Consider the following 22,114-nt stretch of genomic DNA (forward strand, 5'->3'; position numbering starts at 1 on the left):
AAATTTATTGTGTTGCAACCAAATATAACTAGAGGCAATCAAAATTAGCATGTAATGCCATCAAAAGCAAATCCAATTTTCCAAGAAAAAGTTATTTTTAGGTGTAAATTGTATTAAAAAAAATTGTGTGCAGTTGTTTTTAATTGAGAACGGTATTTTCGTAAATATTTTTGAAAAATACTAAATTGCAAAAGTGTTGAGAAAACATAATCTTTTCTCAATATTAAAAATAAGTTAAGAGTATTGTTTGAGGCTCTACAAAATGAGAGGTGCGACTCTTTATAAACGAATTTTTTGAGATTTTATTTGAATCAAAAGTTTTTATATTAAAGTGTGAAAAAGAAAAAGCGTATGTGACAAACCGGATCGAATCTCGAGTGTTTTTGAAAATCGGATCAACGAATTCCGAATCTAACAGGCCCCCAAAGATCATGATTTGTTCGTGCAATTGATAATATTACTTATGCTTATAAACTGAACTAAAGTCTCCACTCCTCGACTTGAGATTGGGGTGTTACAGTATGCTAGTTTCTCACTCTATAATATATACTCCCATGTCTCCCCAGTTCCTTATATTAATTTTTGACACGTATTTTAAGATTTTTTTAAAATTATTCTTATAATATATATATTTTAAAAATTTCTCCTAAATAAAAATTTGATTTTAAACTTTTATTAAAAGAACAATTTAAAAAAAATGTTATTAATTTACCGCAATCCTCCTCTCCTCTCTCTCAAAACCCTAGCCTCCCTAGCCTCCGTCAAAGATTTTTGAAGGGGCTTCCATCGGTGTTCACTGGTGGAAAGCCCCGATTCCCTTTTTTTTTTCCTGTTTTCTTGTTTTGAAATCTTATTTCTCATTCAATAAGTTCCCAATTTATTTGGGTTTTGTTAGTCTCTCCTTCTTGTGAGAGTTGGTTTGTTTTGTGTTTGGTGTGTTTTGATGTTTTTCATGACCGAGGTTATAGATCGGCATGATTTTCATGGGTTTGATTCAGATTTGAAGGTTATCATGGGATCACATCTATGGTCGATTGTTCAGAACACTCAGGTGAAAACCAATCAGATGGAAACAAGTGTGTATATTCAAATCATCTTCAAATCGCTCAGTTGCCTCTCCAAGAAGGAAGGATTCAACAGCGATATTTTTCAGCGTCTGTCCAATTTCGATTGTGTTTGTAGATGCCGTATGGCTTTTAATTATTGAATTGATTCCTTTTTATCAAAAAAAAAAAAAAAAAAAATGTTATTAGGACTTAGGAGTGCCGGTGAACTTAAACAGTTAGACTAACAAACAGGAGTACAAAAGTGACCGAGTGAGTAATTTCAGGTTAAATTCGTGTCGAGCAGGAATACAGTATAACTATCACCGGGAGAGAGAGGGAATACTGGTCAATGACTCTGTCCTTAACTCACCATTAATGGGGTCTGACATCTGCACTTGTAACTTTGAATTCGCATATAATGATCCCAAGTTCTCTGATCGGGTCTTGTCCATTGAAATCATACCCGACCCGCTTCAAATCCAACCCAGTGGTACTTTCACTTTTGTTTGTTTTGATAAGTCTTTTTCCTTTCTTATGTTTTGCTGTGAATTTCAAGTTTAAGATATAAACTTTTGTGTTCAAAGATTGTTTAATTTTTCATATTAGAAATGTGGGTTCCCTGTGATTTGTTTTTTGTTCATTGTCCTTTATATCTTCTTCACTGTGTTACTTTCTGCTCCCTCCTTCCCCCTGGTAGTATACATTGGGGACGGGGACGCGGCATAGATTTTAATATTCATGTGCAATATATTTTTAAAATTTTCTTTTTCTGAATTAAAGTTTGGATGTTACTGTATATTTTTATACAGAAAAAGAAAATCTCAAAAATAAGTTATAGAACTATATTTTATAAGAGCATTGAAATGCGTGTCGAGCAGTTGAAAGAAACGTATAGAATTAAATGGGAGAGAGGGAATACATGTTTAGTAGACATAGTTTCATATAGAGTGAGTTCAAGACTATGAAATTATCAAAATACCTTGGTACTAAAAATAGCTTCATGAGGCCTGAAAGTTGAGCCTTGTTTATAGTCTACGTTCACTGTTTATGCTATGCCCTGTCTGAAGTGTCTGTGGACATTTCCTTACATTTATCTTAATTTTATATTTTAAGTTTGGTTTACTGATAATAATTATAGCAGGTGATGACAAAAAAATGCATCGCGAGGAACACACTTTTAACTCTAGTATTCCAGATGTCGGAGACGGTGCTGTGGTTGACGATTTATCTTCTGGTTGTCTGTCGAAGTTCAGTAAGTGTTATACATGTTTCACTCATTAAGTCAAGTTGTAAAATTCTACTGTCAACACTTCCCTTCTTTTTTTTTTGTCAGGTCAACACTTCCCTTCTTGAACTTGGAATTTTAGACACTAAAATTGTTTATGATTAAGGGTATCTAGTTTATACGTTATTGGTCAATTGCTCATTGATGTTGACAGTAAAGTGCGTAATTGATAATGGCATGCCTTAAATAGTAGTGTCTAGTTGGTAAAGTTTTATGTTTTTTCAGATACAAATCTTTTGACACATTGATTTCATGCGTTTATAGGAGCCAAAGCTACTAGGAGGCATGATGCAGCTCGGATCCGGGACATATCTACTGTCCTTTATGTGAATACTATTCACATTAATTCTGCAGTATTGGCAGTAAAGAGTCCATTTTTCTACAAGGTCAGTGTTGTGAATTTGTCATGTGATGCTTCAAACATGAACACTCTAATTAAGTTTTGCATTTTAATATTTGACTTGCAGTTATTCTCAAATGGGATGATGGAGTCTGAACAACGAGTTGCAACACTGCAGATCCATGCCTCAGGTATATATAAAAGTGACTGGTTGAATGTTATAATACATAGGTTTTTTGTTTTAGAAGTTAAATCATTTCATGGAACTGGAAAATTGCTATAATTTGTACACTGCTATTCAAGTTATAATTTTTGAAGGGCCTGAAAAAAGATAGGAAATAAGAAAGGATAAACTATGGAGTATGATCCCTACAGTGACACCGCTTTTTAAGCACATGCAACTCAAATGGAAAAGAGATAAACTAGTGATGATTGAAAGTGTCCTGTAAAAGCTTTTATATCATGACTAACTCTAAGTTCCTTTTCAATATATTTGTATTTAGAAGAAAGGAAGTTTAAATCTGCTTCCCGTGTATGTAATAGTAAACAGGGGAACTTTTTGTGATTATAAATGCATGGCAACCAACTCTGATTTCCCTTTCAACTCTGATAATGCCTGGGCTGAGCATGACGCTTACTACATGCGCTGAGTATGAAAATTTCATTTTGGGCGCTCATTCCTCGGGTTGTGATTGGTGCACAGCTAAGACCTGCTTTAACTGTAGATAAGTAAAAAATCCATATATACGCATGTACAAAACTGGTATCCATCTGTAAATGCATATCTCAGAAAAGAATATAAGACATCAGGTTACCCAACTAAGAATTGCGTAAGGTGGATACCCATGTGAAGAATGCTATCCAACAGTTAAATGTTGGTCATCCTTCTCAAAACTGCTTAATCTGAACAATCTTTGAAAGAGTTTTACTCTAAGTTACCCGGACACGGGTATGGGTATCGGACACGGGTACAGATCCAAGAGTCAGGTTCGTAGTTTTAGGATAATTAGGATTCGTGGACATGGATCCGGAATTAGACTCGGGTACGGGGACTTGGCACTTAAGTTCCACGCAAGTAAAACTTTATATAGACTGATTTATTGTGCATTCATAAAAATAGTGTCTACTGCACATAAATCACATACACTGAAAATTGAAGCATAAAATCAACAGAACAACATAGAAACAAGTCATTCGTGGATCTTGATCTCTATAAACAAGTTGAAACAAGACCTAAGTTCTCATTTTGACCTGGGATGTTACAAGGTGAAGTGTCCGGTTGTAATACGAAGGATCCGACTCAGATCCCATACCAACACCCATGTCATGTCCGGTGGACACGGGTATAGGCACAAAAATGGAGAGTCCGGGTAACATAGGTTTTACTTGTCCTTTGCCCAATTAGTGTCACTTTGATTTTAGATTAGTCTCACCTTAAATGTTTTTCCTTTTGTGCTGCTGGCTGAGAGAATAATTATTTTATGAACATGAGCTTATCCATTATCTTGTTCTCCTTTGTTGAAATAGAGGTACCTGCACTGATGGAGCTTCTGAAATTTATGTACACCAACACTTTGACAACGGCCACACATGCTGGTTTACTGGATATCCTGTTGGTCGCAGACAAATTTGAAGTTGCTTCATGTATGCGATACTGCAGCCAGCAATTAAGCAAGCTTCCTATGACTTGTGACTTTGCTCATAGATATATGGATCTTCCTTATAGTATTTTGCATGTTGATGCACTTCAGCAGCTTACTGATTCAGTGAAGCAGTTTATTGCAGTTCAGTTTCGAGAAATAGACAAGAGGTCTAGATTTGATTTTTGCAATTATTCTTATTCCTAAAAATATCAATGACTTTCTTGGCAAAAAAAATAAATAAATTTATATCAATGACTTCAGCTTGTTTTAGAAAAGAAACAAACTTTTTCAAATAATGTTAGCTATAGGTTTTATGCTACAAAAATATCAAAATATGTGAACTTAAACCCTTAATTCTAGAAAAAAATTCTCCACATTCTATTACGCTTGCTGGCTCACCTCCGTGTGGCTAGATAACTCATTGCTATGGCCCCATTGGTATGACTTGGTAATACTGCATGCTGTTGATCTATAATCTAAATTGTTCTTCCAGTGTGTTGTTGCATGCTAACCTAGTGTCTATTAAACTTATACTTTGTGCAATATTCACCAGATTTGAAGACCAGGTGTTAAACTTGCCTTTGGCTGGAATAGAAGCTATATTATCCAGTGATGATATTCAGGTACCTTCAGAAGATGTTCTTTATGATCTTGTGCTGAAGTGGTCTGAACTTCACTACCCACAATTAGAGGAGAGAAGGGAGGTACTGGAGACACACCTCGTCCACCTGATTCGGTTCCCATACATGACTAGCCCAAAATTAAAAGAAGTTGTAACAGGCACCAATTTCAGTCCTGAAGTTGCATCTGAAATTGTTCTTGAGGCCTTATTTTTCCAGACCGGGACACGATACAGACAGCGCCAACTTGCTCCGGGCAGACAAGTTGCAGACGAGACCGCTGTTAACACATATAGACGTTTTGTAGAGTGGGCATACATATTATGGCCAGTCAAATCAGTTCAATTTAAACTGCCTCGTCGTCACTGTTTTGCCTATCTGGATCTAAAGCGAGAGGAATGCCTGCATTTATTTCCAAGTGGGTATATTCGCTCGCAACCATTTTAGCTTGCTGAGCAATGGTTTTTCCTGTCAGCTTACTGCAACATGGACCAGCAAAATGTATCACAATGCTTTGGACTCTTCTTGGGAATGAAACAAATCGGATCTGCCAGTCTTGCAGTTGACTTTGAATTTGCAGCTCGGTCTTATGAAGAAGAAGAAGAAGAAGAAGAAGAAGAATACAAGATAGAACATAGAGGGAGCGAAACGCTCACAGGAGAAAACTGTGTTGGACGTAGGAATATTTTCGGCAGAACGTGGTCTGAATTCATTGCTGGAGATAGTCCCTATTTCATCAAGGGTAATTTATTCCTCAGGGCTAAGGTTACAATCAAGTAAAGAATTTTTCAAGGGAATCTTGTAAAATTATAGCTATATGATGCATTTACATGTTGAGGTTGTTTGTGTGGGTATATGTTTGGTGAGTCTAATAGTAGCACAAATTTGTCAAAGACATTAGATTATTTGCCTGTTCAGCATTTTTTTTAGCTAGACGACGGAAATGAGTATTTTACCCGTTCATCGGTTAAAAAACTCTTGATGAGTACCTGTCCAGTGGTTAAAAAGCGTTGAACATCTTTAAAAAAAATGTTTTAATCCTAGATATTCATCCAACAGTCCTAAAATAATATGTCATTTAAAAAGGTCCCGGGAATCACGTGTTGGGGACCAGGACCTTACTTGATACAGGGTTTGATGACGTGCATGGACATCCAAATGCTTAACATCCTTGGAGACCCCTGATTTCAAAAGCTAGTTGAGACGATAAATATGAAAAGAAGCTGATGGTTGACTACTTATTATGCAGAAACACAATGATAAGGGCAAGAGGACACACTGGTCATATCACCGTTGGGATTCTAGTGTTTGTTAACCCCACTAACCACTTAAAACCAGATGAAGAATTTAGGAAAATTGTTGATTTCCGCATTCCATGGAGCAGACAGGATATTATGTACCTTTTTTACTTTAAAAAGGGCCCCATTTTCAGGAATACTTGGAATTGCTAATGCTATTCTTCTTTGTCTCAAGATTCCCACAAGAAAATTCAAGAACCCTAGCCCCACTCCAAAGTCCATATGGTCCTAAAGAAGATCAAACAACACAAAACCTAGTTTAAACTTCAAACTGTCATCTTTATTCAAAAAGAACCAGATATCTGCAGCAACGTAGATATGAGATACAGCGCGGATAGGGGTGCTTGCTGGTATGCCACCGAGCTGCTTGTTTTTCTAGTGTTCTGTGCTTCTGTCGATGCAGCCAGCAGCAGCAATGCGACGTTGAGTGAATCACTGGATGTAGTTCTCCATAAACATGCTTTTGGCGCACTGGTTCATCATCGGCCTCTTACTGGTGCATTATACGTTGCCCCTCTCCCTACTGATCTTGCAGGCATACAAGTAGCTGTTCTGCGACTGCGGAGCAAGACCTTGTGGAGAAAGGGTGCAAACTTTAGCAATTTTCAGATCCCTCCTAGAACTCTGTCAGTGCCTTATGTAAGGAGACTTCTGCTAGTGTATCAAGATTTAGGGAACCAGTCTTCGCATTACTACAACATAACAGGTTATTCCCTCGTTTCCTCTGTCGTTGGTTTCATGGTCTATGATGCATCAAATTTCACCATAAACAACACAACAAAGCTTAATCTGAGCACTACTGGAACACATATATCAATTCAATTTCCGAACTTAACATTTGAGAGTGGTACTAATCCCAAAACAAGCTGTGCAATATTTGGAGCAGACGGGAAAGTTTCAATCACCGCGAGAAGCTTAAACAATTTATGTTACACCAGAAATGCAGGTCATTTCTCGATAGTTACCCCAATGGAGAGGAAGGAAAACAGAAGGAAAAAATGGGTAATTGGTACAGGGATAGGACTCATTTTACTGATATCTGGTAGTTTTCTTGGAGTCGTATTTGTGAAGATGTTTAAGTTGAAGAAAACACATGAAATGGAAAGAGCAGCATCTGAAGGTGTAATTCTTGACACAATTTGGATTCACAATAGCAAGATGCCGTGTGCAATTGTAACTAGAACACATCCCATCCTCGAAAATTCAGATTTTCCTTAACCAGATTCTTTTTTTGTTTTCATTTTGTATTTATGTACTGTATAGTTCTATTAGGTATTGTTCATATCTTCATACTTACTTTACCTATTTCTTGGAAAAAAACATGGTACATCAGAATCAAGACATAGCAAATCTGCCAGAACAACCATATAAGCTGAAATAAAATAATTTTGGAGCTTTATGTGTGTCTTAGAGGCACAAAATATTATCTGGCTTCAAGTGTTATAACAAGAAGATAGTTTAGGTAAATAGAAGTAGACATAGATATAATCTCCATTCAACTGTCCTGTAGTAGAAAGGTGGAACTATACAGATCAGAAAGCAGTTTAGCAATTACATAGTCTTGCCCTTAGTTATAAAAGAAGGGGGATGTTTTTTGAAGGTTTTGAATCCACAGCCTAATAGATAGTCAGTAGACACGCACCAATCAACAAGGTATGCGTACGCAATGTTTGAAACAGAAGCAACAAATTTATGATTGTTAACTTAGGTCCGTGCATGCTTCTAAAGCTACCTAAATATTAAGGATGTGAACTGTGCTCCTAATATCAAATTTATAATTAATATTTTACAGTTTTACATGACTACCAAAGCCTGTTGCACTAGACATGTAAGCATATATAATTGCACAAACCATCTTAACAAAATATTATATGAAAAACAAAAATTGCAATGTTTTTTCAACTGAAAAATGTGACCATTATTCCTTAGGTTGACAAGAGAGAAAAAGGTACCAAAAAGAACATTGTGGAGTCCTTAATGATTTTAATTTCAAAAGTAGAATAACAATTATAGCAGCACTTTCAAAAATTGTGTTCTCTGCATCATTGTTTATTAAACTTTCTTAGCCCATCAAGACATGTTAACCCTATTCAAAGTGCTACAGAAAACAAACGAATACAAAGGCAATGCTGACAAGTTATGTTCATAGGGTTTTCAAAGATCAGGTAATAGACCACAACGGAACTATCATCTGCATAAATTAAGCGCATGTAATACTCATAAAACATGCACAACTTATTAAAACAGAAACCAAAAATGTGAGGCTAAACAACAGTCATCATTCCTACAAGAAGGATATCCTCAACATCTTATGCAATTCAAATTCAGATTAAAACATCAAAAACTTTTGGCAATAAGCAACTAACAGATGATACAACGGGTCCTCATTTCAGTGCAGCAACCCTGCTGCCACTCTTGCGTGCAAGCTTTGTCCACTCTGTATGAAATGCTCCAGGACGATCAACCCTTTCATAGGTATGTGCCCCAAACAAATCCCTCTGAGCTTGAACGAGGTTAGCAGGAAGTCTGGCACGCCTGTAAGTATCAAAATATGAAAGACTAGCACACATCCCTGGAGTACTAACCCCAGCAGCAATAGCCAATCCCACAACTCTCCTCCATGCCTTCTCCCTCTGCACCATCTCCCTAGCGAAGTCAGGATCTACCAACAAGCTAGCTAAATTAGGATTCCTCTGATACGCAATCTTAATCCTATCCAGGAACACAGCTCTAATAATACACCCACCTTTCCAAATCCTAGCCAATTCGCCAAAATTCAAATTCCAACCCTTCACATCACTTTTTGCCCTCAACAAATTCATACCTTGGGCGTAACTACAAATCTTAGAAGCATACAACGCCTGCCTCACATCATCAATCAACCTCTTCTTATCCACCGAACTTGTCACTCCCCCAATTCCACTATAAACCTCTGAAGCAGCCTCCCTCTCGTCTTTCAACCCACTCAAAAACCTCCCATCCAAAGAAGCAGCAATTGTCGGAACAGCGACAGACAACTCCGCAGCCTGCTGAACCGTCCACTTCCCAGTACCCTTCATCCCAGTCTTATCCAAAACCTTATCCACCAACTCCCCCTCTCCGGTCTCCTCATCCTTAACCTTAAAAATATCCGCCGTAATCTCAATCAAGAAACTCTCCAACTCCCCCCTATTCCACTCATCAAAAATATCCGCCAACTCCGCGTTACTCAACCCCCCAACATTCTTCAACACATCATACGCCTCCGAAATCAACTGCATATCCCCATACTCAATCCCATTATGGACCATCTTAACAAAATTCCCTGACCCCCCTTCCCCAATATAAGTCACACACGGCCCATCCTCCACCTGAGCAGCTACTTTCTCCATTATATCCTGCACATTCCCATACGCCTGCTGCGACCCACCCGGCATCAAAGAAGGCCCATTTCTTGCCCCCTCTTCCCCACCAGAAACCCCCATCCCCAAATAAAGCAACCCATTCTTCTTCGCCTCCACAATCCTCCTCTCCGTATTCTCATACCACTCATTCCCCCCATCAATAATCGTATCACCAGGCTCCATATGAGCTGCCAAAGCCTCAATAGTCTGGTCCACAGGAGCCCCAGCCTTCACCAAGATAATCACAGATCTGGGTTTCTTCAAAGACAACACAAAATCCTTGGGATTATAATGACCAGTCAAAGGCAGTTGACCTTCATTCTGAGCTCGATCTATCGTCTCATCAACCTTGGAAATAGTCCGATTGTAAACAGAGATTGGGAACCCTTTCTCAGCGATGTTAAGCGCCAGGTTCTGACCCATTACAGCAAGGCCCGCAAGCCCTATGCGAGAGAGAGCTGGAGAGGCTTCCATAGCTACGAATTAATCAAGAGAGTAGAGAGAAAAAGAATGCACTGAAGGTGTTTGATGAAATGTCTGGTAGAGTTTTTATATAGATGGGGTGGGTTTTTAGGTGAGAAGAAGTGGCGGACTCGTCGAGGATGCGAAAGGGTGAACTCGGTTGGAATGAGTGACCCCGTTAATCAACGAGAGGGTGTCTTATTGGCTCACGTTTAAACGGTAAACAAACGACGATGATTCCTAGGTTGGTACCTTAGCCAACTACTCCCTCCGTCCCTTTTTATTTGTCCATTTTGGAAAAAAAAAACACATACCAAGGAATAATTGATTGTATAAACTTTTTCATTAAATACCTCTAATTAATATCTTGAAAATGGTGGAATACCCCTATTTTATGTCTTGAAAACATGAATTCAACCAAGTTTTAAATAAATCAAGGCTTGAAAATTGAAATTATGGAGATATATTTGAAAAACTATCATTAAATTAGTTTTGAAAGTATATATGGACAGATAAATAGGGACAAATTTTTACTTCTAAAATGGACAGATAAATAGGGACGGAGGGAGTAATTTCTTACTCTTCGCCTCACCTAATTTCTTTTATTTATGATTAATTTCTTACTCTAAATATTGTTAGTAGTATTTATATAACAACATTTTACTAATAATATTCTCACTGTATAAAATATTTAAAATCAAATTAATATTAATGGATTTTAAATAATATAAGAGCATCTTCCACTTGAATATTAAATATTAGTCTAAAGATTTGGGCGTAAATTGGAAAAATATCAAATACAGTGAGATGTATTATAATATGAAATACCAAGTGTGATGTATTAGTATTATAGTATGAAATACGGGTCAGTAAAAGACTTTAGCACTGACAACTTTGTATTATAACTGGGTATTATATTTTGCAATGATTTTCAGATGTGTTTTTTCTTTCAAAATCAAAACACTAAATTATCCGACATTAATAAATAATATTTCTAGTCACTTCTCTTAATTATGTTATTTCGAATATTAATTGTGAAAACTGTGACATATATTCTTACCATGATTTCTCATGATATTATGTATATTTTCTTTTTTGGTAAAAGATCATAGGGTCATGTTCCAGAGAGAACCACTAACCATAGAACCATAGAACCACAATTTTTTAAAATTAAAAAATATATAATATATTTGTTACATAGTCAAGGGCACTATAGACCCAAAATATTTAAGATAAAAATCAGCGCTCAATTTTGATTTGATTGACAACTTTCCAAAATTCACCGGCGCTACTACATCAGCAGCATCGAATCATTCTCGAATCATCAAATCTTCAGCATCCTTAAATCAAGCTTCTCTGTAGAAGGTGAGAACAATTTTATACATATATATACATACACTCGTCGATGAACTAACGAAACCATTGATTATACTTGCAGTGCACGAAGAACAGTGCAAACGAAGATTGTGCGATAACAACACAATGGATAAGATTAAGACTAGATTTTTTACCAAAACTTGTTGGTGTTCGATTGAAAGTCTTATCACAAAGCTAAAGTTACGAGTGGGGATATTGAGGTTCACATGCTGAACCTCTGTCTAGAGAAAGTCGTATCCACCATGTTTTCAAGTGTGTTGTCGGAGGTGATTAAAAACAATTATCGTGGAATGAGTATTGATGTTGATATGAAAAAGAATGTTGTACAGTATAGAGCGTTCGAATTGAATTGTTATTACAAATATAAAATTCCACCATAACTGAAGTGGCACATAAAGCGGCACATAAAATTCCACCTTAACTGAACCGCTACATAAAGGTTCATATGCAGAACCTCTGTATATGGGAAGTCAAATCCAACAAGATTACAATTTGGTTGTTTGAAATGACTGAGCATACTTATGGTGGGATGAGTATATGTGTGGAATTGGAAAAAAATGGTACAAACATTGAAGTTCATATGCTGAACCTCTGTCTATAAGAAGTCAAATCCACCAAGTTTGCAATTTGGTTGTTCGAAATAACTAAGCATAGTTATGATGGATTGATTATTTGTGTTCATTGGGAAAAAAGTGGTACATTACAGATCATTTGAATGAAATATCATCACCAAAGTTAAATTTCCGATGCGAAACTTACAAGTTTCTATTAGCTACTTTTATTAATTTTTGTATCTTCGATCTTGTGAATCATAGATTTAGTTGGATGATTATGTTTGGAGATTTTTATTTTATTCCTCATTACCTAATCGTGGTACAAGGAGTCATGTTCCTCTTAGAAACCTTGGTCTAGGAACCTTTAAATCTTTAAGTATTAATAAGGGTTCTGTAGCAGAACCTTTGTGTATATTCACTTAAAAAAAGGGTTCTGTAGCAGAACTTTTGTGTATATTCACTTTAAAAAAGGGTTCTGTAGCAGAACCTTTGTCTATATTCACTTTAAAAAAGGGTTCTGTAGTAGAACCTTTGTGTATATTCACTTTAAAAAAAAGGGTTCTGTAGCAGAACCTTTGTGTATATTCACTTTAAAAAAGGGTTCTATAGCAGAACCTTTGTGTATATTCACTTTAAAAAAGAAATCAAGTAAAGGTAAAATTAAAGTACACTGAGATTATAAACGTGAAGAGGAAATGTGTAAGAATAATAGAGCTGCCAAGATTAGCGGAGTTCATTTTGTAAGAATTATAGTACGAGAAGTTATTGTAGTTGAAGGTCCATCAACCGTTAAAATCTAATGCAGAACCTCAAAGTCCTGATGTATAAAAATATAGTTGTCATGTAGAAAAGTCCCTATATAGTAACCAGTTGGACAATTCTTGAGAATTATCTTAGCCTCACATTCACACTTACGAGTATTAGTCCTTCTACGTTTAATCGTTTTCCCCTCAAACCTTCCGGCGCTACTACACTCTACATATTTATGTGTCATGACTCCACCTTTGTATTTTGCAGAGCTCTTACGTACAACAAGCCCGCATAGTCGCCCATATTCAGTATAAAATTCAAATACAGCTTCAACATCTGGAAACATCTGATTAACATATGGCTTGGACTTCTTATCACATTTCGGTATCCAATATTCTTCTCCGTCAGGTGATGTGTACTTGTACGAATCCACATAAATATCTTCATTGAGCTCATTAGTCTCCCATGGAATGCTGAGTAGCAGATTGTGATCCGTTATTTTCAACAGATATAATGTAAGATAAACACGTAGATTGTCAAAATATATAAGAATTGGTGTGCAGCAGCAGAGCCTAAAATAAAGAGACGTGAGTATACATTCGTGTTTCTTCATGAACGCCCTCCATTGAGTACCAAATGAAAGAACACGGAATGTAGTGTATGGAAAAATATGAAATACAATCTGAAAGTAATACATACAGCTAAGTTGTAACTGTTGTTTATGATTGATTTTGATTGATTTTGATTGATTTTCAATAAATGACAATATATGTAAAATTACACCACTATCCTTATAATTGATTGTACATATTTTATACTGATTGTCATATTATTTTTAAAGATTCCCTACGTTAATCTTGAGCCATTAATCCAAATGAATCCAACGGTTGAGAATTGGTTCTATGGTTCTATTTTAAGCCTTGGTTCTCTCTAGAGCGTGACCCAAAGATCATATTGGGTGAATATGTATTCAGAAAAATATCAGTCAAACAAAATGAGCCACGCGCTCGTTTCTCAACAAACATATGCTAATGATCCGAATGTACACAGTAACAGGCAAAACCAGCAGGAAAAAGAATTGCAAACACGATCGAAACATAATTGTGCACTTCAACAGTGTTTGTAAGAGTTCAGTCACCTATTAAAAGAAATTTCCTGTATTGCACCAACATTTTTCCACTGATAAGCTAAAGACTGATTTTATTCTGACCACGTAACAAATTGCCACAAATGGTCTAAATGTTTGAGAAAGCTTTTAACCAGCAATAAGCAATTTTATGAGATGTTCATCCAATGTCATAGCCTGGCCTGCATGAACAGGTTTAGCTGGACTTTATTACATACTATTATCATACTCGAGGAAAAAGAGTGTTCTGCTATGCCTCAGTCTTATCCAAACTAAACAGAATCAAACATACCCAGATACACCACCCGAAAGTAGGGTGTGGGACAGCAAGATGTACAACCACATCAACAGCAGATGAAGGGATTTGAAGAAAAATAAAGTGTGATATACATGGCCGATCTCAAATGAGATTCTGTGGACAGATGGCTAAAATCCATCAACACAAGACTTATAAACAACAATGATTAAGCATCTTGACAGCTATAGCAAACAGTTTCATACAAACGCGAATATCATATATCATCAGGCAGCAATCTGACCAAAAAGGTGCTTGCGAATCTGCAATGGCAAAAGAACATGAAAAATGTAGACCATAAAATCAAAACAACAAAATTTTCCAGCAGGATGCCGACGGCAGATATAGTCAAGAAATAAGAAATGATGTACTAGTTACGAGGCACATACAGTACACAGTAAAAATTATTTATTATACACGTAAGTAGGAAGCGCAGCATTAAAACAGGGCCCTAAAAAACACAGCCAAAGAAATGACAAAAACACTAAGTTGACAGAACTACCTCAGGAAGTTTTTTGCGGAACAGAACATCCAATCTAGCATCAAGAGTGTTTTCAATTACAATTTTCCCATCTCGAGAAGCCATCACGATACCTCCAGAGCTAAAAATATCACCCACAAAATAAAACATTGAAATATATTATTACATTTTAAAATGCTAGATTATGCCAACTAAAAAGATAAGGTGAACCGATAAGACAATAAATAATGCATATATGAGCCATGTGCAGTTAGTAAGTTCTCAATGGTACATGTATACCATGAAGGACCATGAGTTGAGGGAGATGGTGGAAGGTGAACATCATCAACAATAATCTCAGGCTGGTGAACCTTAGCTTCTTTTGCATATTCCTCCTTTGCTGAATCCAAAACAGAGTTCAACAATGTGATATCATCTTTCCGACAGCGCAATAAAACTGCAGGCTCTTTTAATCTGAGTAAACACTGAAATATACATACAGATTAGTAGCAGCAAGGGACATGATATTATTATGATCTTCAAAAATCAAGGGAAAGTTCAGTAATGCATCAGATTCATATTTGGGCCAGCTTAATCTGCATACAGCTTCTCAAAGTCCAAAGTATAAATACACAGTAAAAAGAATGTAATGAATATAGACGTGCACTAGGGAGTATGATTTGGGTACATGCCAACTCCAGCTTCATCAGGCAAACCACAAGCGAAAATCACTTTTACCGTATGTGTGGAAAGACATAAAATTTAGTATGTGTAGAACAATGATAGCTACTTCCTAGATAAGTACAGTTAAACCACCGCAAATGAATAATTTCAGTACCAGAAAACTTAATTTATGAATCAAGATTATTACTTTATCGATGTAGAAAAACAGTCTCTATAATGTTGGGACTGAGGAAAATTAATAATTTATTGATGCTGCCACTTTATCAATTATTAATAAATGGAAGTTTTAAATCCTACAAGTACATCTAAATTTAAATAGTGGAAAGAATACTATATATACATAATACTGCGATCTTGTCAAGAGCTTGAGAATCCTAATTCACTTACGAACATATGTTGCTAAAGATAACTCCTTTCAAAGTCTGTGCAAATGTTCTGGTTATTCTAGATATGTCCTTCAAAGAAAGAATTAAGGTCTCTTTACCTGTACTACAAGAGCTTTCATAAGTCCTTGATAATCATGGTGGTGGTGCAAATGGTGATGCGAGTCATGGTGGCTCACTTTTAAGAGCTCCTGTGATGCTGCTTCCTTCATGGCATTAACCAAGTCATCTTGGGCTTGGAGAACCTTAATACGAGAAGCATTAAGCTGCATAGAATACTCACTAGAGCATAAAAATATGATCAGATAATATTAAGTATATATATTAACAATAAAATATGTAGTATTTAACATTTAGTCGATGAATAAAACACTAAGCACATTGTTTCATACGCCCATATCATGCTCCATTAAAGCTAAAGAAAAATATCGCTATTCCATAATACAGGGTAAAAAAAACATCATTTCACTCTAGTCTCCAAGTAACTCTGCAATTATTTAGCATGAAAAAAAAAACCTTGCAATTATATATTATCTAGTAATTACGGCTGTTGGATGTAGCCAACTAGGGGTCTGTTAGGGAGTGCAGTTGAAAATTGCTATGCTATTAGCAAAAATGCTAGTGAAAAAAGTGTTGTTGCGGAAATTAAATAAATATTTGGTAATTTTATTGATATTTGCATATATTGAGTTATAATATTAAAAAAATAATGTTTTTTGTGAGATTTGATAGGGAAATTGGCAACATTTTCCAAAAGCACACGAGACCTGCTTTTTCTAAAAGTAGTTTTTCAGCCAATAACTTTTGTTCAAAGAAGCTACTTTTGGATTTACCAAAACAGTTTTCACCTGCTTTTTAGCAAAAAGCTATTGTTGTTGTTTGCAACAACAATACCAAACATAGCCCGGAGCTGTTAGCGATCTATCGATCTATCTTAACACTTTGTAATTCACGAAATAAGAAGGAAGTTTCATTGGCATAAAATTTGTTCCCACATACTATTTTTAGTTACATAATTTATTTATTTTTTGGTTCCTCCCTTTGAATCCTAATTTCCCCCACAATCACCACATAGATTAATATGTGGAGTTCAGACATGTACACAAATGAGTAACAATACTTACTTTCCTTTGTAATGTGCTAAATTTCAGAACCTTGTGTTTCAAAATTACTTGGTTAATATTGTCATGTACTCATGTCATATTACACAAACTTTGTTTACCTTCAACTCAACTTAAACTATAATGCAATATGTGTGAAAAGAATTACTCTTCAATGGAAAATACTCCCTCCCTCTCAATTATTTACATTGGGGATCTCTCATAAAATATAGTTTGATAAATTATTTTTTAACTTTTTTTTCGTCTGAATAAAAGTTTAATGTTTAAATTTTTATACTGAACAAGAAATTTTTTTAGAAAAGTTGTGAACCTATATTTTATATGCATCTTAAAATGCATGTCAAGCATTTGAAAAAAAACGTAAAGAAATGAGAGGGGCAAAAATGAGAGGGACAGATGGAGTAACATTCTGGTAGTGTTGGGTTGAAGATGAGAACATGAACTTCTCATTGTTTACTTCATGTTTTTATATTATATATACTTATTTTTAATCCTATTTTCAGTTTCCTTAACATACTACAAGAGGCAATTCCATAACTTTACCTGAGACACTATGCTCCACCATGCTAATCTAAAAATAACTAATATGTAAACGCTTTTATCACATGAAATATCGACACTAAATCAAGTAAAATTACTCATAATAGTACCACTATATTTCAATATACATAATAATCAACTTCCTCTCAAACCTAAAATAACAAAAATCAATACATACCTTACCCACAACATGATTAATTTCAGTTACTTGTGAATTATAGAAAAATATATACATATTTTTACAAACATTACCCTGCTTCTCTTTGCGCTAATATTCTTGTGTGATCTTATATATGAATGTTTATATACTCTAGGTTTTAATACTCAGGACAATATGTTGCAGGTTTGCTTTGTAAAACATCATGGGGATTTCACATTTGTTGATACTATGATTCTATTTGTGTTAGTGAAAAATTTTGTTGGTTTCGTACTTGTATCTTGAATAATTCAAACACTTTGGATTCATAATCAAGAAATCGATATGCAATAAACTATTTTAGGTTTTGTTTTCATATTTTAGAACAAGGTTTCAGTATCTTTAACAATTATGAACAGCTTTGTACGATTACTTCCAAAGTGTTTTATTTAAAAGGCAGTTCGCTAGCAAGACGACTTATCACGCATTTTGTGATAGCCCTCATAGCATCATCCCTTTAAAAAGTGGTTCTTTCGTTAATATACTTTGTTTGGGTGAGGACGGTGCAATGACCTTGATACATGATGTATATGATCAATATTTATCGGATGGTTTGACATATTCACTACCACTCTCATTCCTTAGACATTTGATCCATGTTCAATTCAATTCAAATTTATGCCTCTTGAACTATTAACCTATTTAAAGAAAAACTCTAAACAACTTCATCTTAACTTTAGAGCATAAGCAAGCTGTAATTAAAAGTACAATAATCCATGAACATAAATTTAACCTAACAATAGTGTAGGCAAATTTCAAATCACATATTGACATGTTATATTAGGATGCTTGGTGATATTCCTTTTCACATGAGAGAATACAATAGCTAATCTTGCCTTTACAAGTTTAAGACTTTATTTCATATTGGTTCTATATTTTGGCTCGTGTTCGAGTTCATTTAATGTACTTCTTGTATCAAAAGTTCACAATATATTGCCAGAACTTAAAATTTATAATATTCAAACACCATACTTGTTCATTAGAAAAATAAATTGTTTCTTGCGAAGCAAAGGAGTATATAACACATGTTTCATAGTCAATTTTTTAACTTTTGGTTCAATTTGATTCTTTAGAATTAAAGCCTTGTGAAATCTTTTCCACCACGCTGACTTCTTTCGATCTCATCTTCTTTGTCACTCTACAATCACTGGACTTGTGTCCCTTCTTCTCACAAATAAAGCACTTCCCATAGAATTTTTGAGTCTTCGAGATTTGACCTTTTGGGCCCATCCTAGATCCTTTTGCAACATTATTAGACTCCTTCCCATTATTGTTCTTCTTGAGCTTCGTATTATGACCTTTTACTATATCATCCTTAGCAACATTGAACTTCTTTCCATATCTTCTGTTATCCTCTTCAATGCGAAGCCTAAGAATCAATTCCCCCATACTCATCTCTTTCTGCTTGTGCCTGAGGCGATTCTTAAACTCATGCCACCCAGAAGGCAGCTTCTCGATGATCGCAGCTACTTGAAAAGACTCGCTTATGACCATTCCTTGAGCATGAATTTCATGAATGATTGCATGAAGGTCTTCAACTTGATTGGTCACAGCCTTGGAATCTACCATCTTGTAGTCCAAGAATTGACCAACAATATATAACTTGGCGCCCATGTACTTTGTACACTTAGTTCCATACATGTGGTCCAAGGATTCCCATAATTCCTTTGTTGTCCTCTTTGAGCTATACATATCATATAACGAGTCCACAAGGCAATTCAACACATAATTCCTACACAAATAATCAAATCTATTCCACTCATCAACAGTCATACGAGTTTGTGTGTTGCTCTCAATGGTGTCCATAGGTCCCTCCTCTTCCAGGAATCGCGAGAGGTTCAATGTGGTCAAATAAAACTTCATCTTTTGTTGCCAACACGTGAAGTTCGAGCCATCGAACTTCTCCGGTTTCTCAGCATGGTCCGTGGGCACAACCGGATAAATCAGTGGATCATATGCCATGTGAGGAGGTTGTTGGCCCACAACCATCACTCCATGAGCACCCAATAGGTTAGGGTTTATAGCAGGCTCACCTACAACCATTGCTTGTTGTGCACCAAGCACAACAGGGTTTGAATCATGTTGACTCATAATCGTTGCTCCTTGAGCACCCGACACGTGAGGGTTTACAACATGCTTACCCACAAACATTGCTCGTTGCGCACCTGGCGCATTAGGGTTTACATTATACTGACCCACAATCATTGCTCCTTGAGCACTCGACTCACCCATAACCATTGCTCGTTGAGCACCCACCACATCAGGGTTAACAGCATGTTGACCCACAGTTGTGGCTGCTTGAGCACACGAAATAGGATTTACAGCCTGTTGACCCAAAACTGTTGCTACTTGAGCACACAGCATATTACGATTCAGAGCATGTTGATCCGGCATGTTATGGTTCACAGTCAGCTGATCCACAACCGATGCTCCTTGAGCAATCGACATGTTATGGTTCACAGCCTGCTTATCCATAACCAATGTCCCTTCAACACTCAATGCATTAGGGTTCACAACCAGCTGCCCCACAAACAATGCTCTTTGAGCACACAATATGTTAGGGTCAACCACTACCGTTGCTCTGTGAGCACCCGGCGCGTTTGGGTGTACAAACGAATGACCCAAAAGTGTTGCTACTTGAGCAACCGGAGTATTCAGGATTTTGGCAGTATTGACAACATTATCCATAGTAGTATCCATGGTAGTAGGGTAAAAGCTGTTCAATCAATAAACAAACAATATAACTAACGTTCCTAAGTTTTGTAACAAAATAATATATATATTAGTATACACAATACATTTCAAACTACCAGTAGCAAAGTAGCAAATTGTTGACATAGGAAACACATACAAAGGCATACAAAGAATGTGCAGAATTATTAAACTGAAAAAGTATAGGATAATCTAAAACAAATAATATCAAGTTTAAAGACCATAGTAAACCAAATAGTAAAAAAGAAGAGGAATAAACACAAAATTATTTATTCATAACAGAGTCTGAACTCTAGGCTGTGTACTCAGTCTTTTTATCACATGTTCGAAACAAAGTATTCCATTACATCATGCGAAAAGGAGTTATAATGTCGTGACTTGGACTATGCTTGTTAGCTTAAAAGACTTATTTAATGATCATTCAACTATCCGTGGAACAACTTTAAAACTGTCACATTATTTGCTTGAGAAAGTGCTTAATTCCATAGTAGGGTGGCAAAAAAAATAAATAAATAAATAAATTCCATAGTAGTATACAACATTCCAGTTGTGTTCAAATTGGACTTAAACGAATACAAAAATCACTATCCCTCCATTTTGTCATATCCCGACATTAGGTGCACTTATGGCTGTTTCCACTTCTCGCAAACTCAAGGTCAGATGCAGTTTTCTAAACCTCCACTATTTACATTATCGACACTTGATCAAGTAACAAAAGTTAATAACAAGCATCAATTCACATATCCAACCAAATCAAACAGTGTAATCAACTTCAATCGCATCTAAAAGAGTGAAATAGACATACATCTTTTTACGAACATCGACTTGCTTCTCTTTGCGCTCATACTCCTGCCTGATCTTCTTCTTCTCCGCTTCGACTATTTGCAACTTCTCAATGTTGAATTCCTACACAATTACACAAACAACACTTAGATACACATCTACACACAATTAAACCGCACTTCATTATCAGGCATTAATAATGAAAATTAAGATAATTAAACCTCTTCAGCGGAAACAGAGATCTCATTGGCCTTCTCTTCGGCTTCTTGCCGGATAAATTGGACCATCTGCTGGATCTGCCGGGACACATCGCTGTCGTTCATTTTTCCGATCTGAATTGCGAGACTTATCGACAAGAGTGGTTAGGTATTATTCGTGGAGGGGATTTGTTTGGAACAGTTTATATAATGCGGTGGTATTTCGTAAAATACCCTCATGTTTGTGAAAATTACGAAATCGTTAAAGTTTGTCTTTTTTTGTTAAGTCGACCGTTTGCTAATACTTTTTATTATCATTATTATTTATCTTAATATTTTTAAATAAAGTTTAATGAAAATATGTGCCAGAATGAAAAAATAAGGAATTAAAAAGAAAAATAAAATAAAATAAGTTGCTATTTTAATATCCTAAAAGTCACATGACGGTAGTATATTGTATAAGATGTTAGAACGATTGAAGTACCCAAATAGTTTTCAAAAAACATATGACATGTTTTAATCAGTGGAATAAAAATGCATACACAGGATATATAATATTTATTCATGAGTAAGCAATAAAATTTGATACATTAATTTTTACAAAAAATTGAGATATTGTTTTGGGACATTATTTGGAGAAATTGCCCAAAATAACAAATTTTTAATAACTACATGTCCAAAATACACATTCTTCGTGCCCCTGTTCATTTTACCCACTTAAACTTGCAGCCACAGAATGCGTGTACATTGTTTTGTAGTTAAAAGAGTGAACAAAGAAGATGCTTCTCTTTCTTTTGTGTCTTAGATCTTAACCCAAATACATTTACATATACATATACATACACACATATTGTTATCC

General features: G+C 35.7%; 3 protein-coding genes and 1 pseudogene across 3 annotated transcripts; 2 read left to right on the forward strand and 2 right to left on the reverse strand.

Moving 5' to 3' along the window:
• Positions 1-1,277: 1,277 nt before the first annotated feature.
• Positions 1,278-5,867, forward strand: LOC108197327 (BTB/POZ domain-containing protein At2g46260-like; annotated as a pseudogene).
• Positions 5,868-6,550: 683 nt separating this feature from the next.
• LOC108198343 (uncharacterized) lies at positions 6,551-7,450 on the forward strand. Its single transcript, XM_017366100.1, has one exon. It carries the CDS (start codon positions 6,551-6,553, stop codon positions 7,448-7,450), a length of 900 nt encoding a protein of 299 aa, XP_017221589.1.
• A 909-nt stretch (positions 7,451-8,359) lies between these two features.
• LOC108199758 (6-phosphogluconate dehydrogenase, decarboxylating 3, chloroplastic) lies at positions 8,360-10,344 on the reverse strand. Its single transcript, XM_017367720.2, has one exon. It carries the CDS (start codon positions 10,087-10,089, stop codon positions 8,617-8,619), a length of 1,473 nt encoding a protein of 490 aa, XP_017223209.1. The 5' UTR covers positions 10,090-10,344; the 3' UTR covers positions 8,360-8,616.
• A 3,667-nt stretch (positions 10,345-14,011) lies between these two features.
• LOC108199855 (V-type proton ATPase subunit E) lies at positions 14,012-21,450 on the reverse strand. Its single transcript, XM_017367856.2, has 6 exons — positions 21,280-21,450; positions 21,081-21,181; positions 15,808-15,988; positions 14,940-15,124; positions 14,682-14,781; positions 14,012-14,442 (listed from the first exon to the last, which is right to left on the reverse strand). The coding sequence occupies exons 1-6, from the start codon at positions 21,379-21,381 to the stop codon at positions 14,407-14,409; spliced, it is 705 nt and encodes a 234-aa protein (XP_017223345.1). The 5' UTR covers positions 21,382-21,450; the 3' UTR covers positions 14,012-14,406.
• Positions 21,451-22,114: the final 664 nt, after the last annotated feature.

This window comes from Daucus carota, chromosome 8 (assembly GCF_001625215.2).
Source record: "Daucus carota subsp. sativus chromosome 8, DH1 v3.0, whole genome shotgun sequence".
NCBI classification, from domain to species: domain Eukaryota; kingdom Viridiplantae; phylum Streptophyta; class Magnoliopsida; order Apiales; family Apiaceae; genus Daucus; species Daucus carota.

Bases quoted from the DNA above. Each gene is read 5' to 3' on its own strand.
- LOC108199855 (XM_017367856.2), bottom strand. From the start codon at position 21,381: ATGAACGACAGCGATGTGTCCCGGCAGATCCAGCAGATGGTCCAATTT. The intron at 21,182-21,279 runs GTTTAATTATCT...GTAATTGTGTAG, and splicing joins TCTCTGTTTCCGCTGAAGAG to GAATTCAACATTGAGAAGTT. The intron at 15,989-21,080 runs GTATGTCTATTT...TTTATGCTCTAG, and splicing joins GTCGATGTTCGTAAAAAGAT to TGAGTATTCTATGCAGCTTA.
- LOC108199758 (XM_017367720.2), bottom strand. From the start codon at position 10,089: ATGGAAGCCTCTCCAGCTCTCTCTCGCATAGGGCTTGCGGGCCTTGCT.
- LOC108198343 (XM_017366100.1), top strand. From the start codon at position 6,551: ATGAGATACAGCGCGGATAGGGGTGCTTGCTGGTATGCCACCGAGCTG.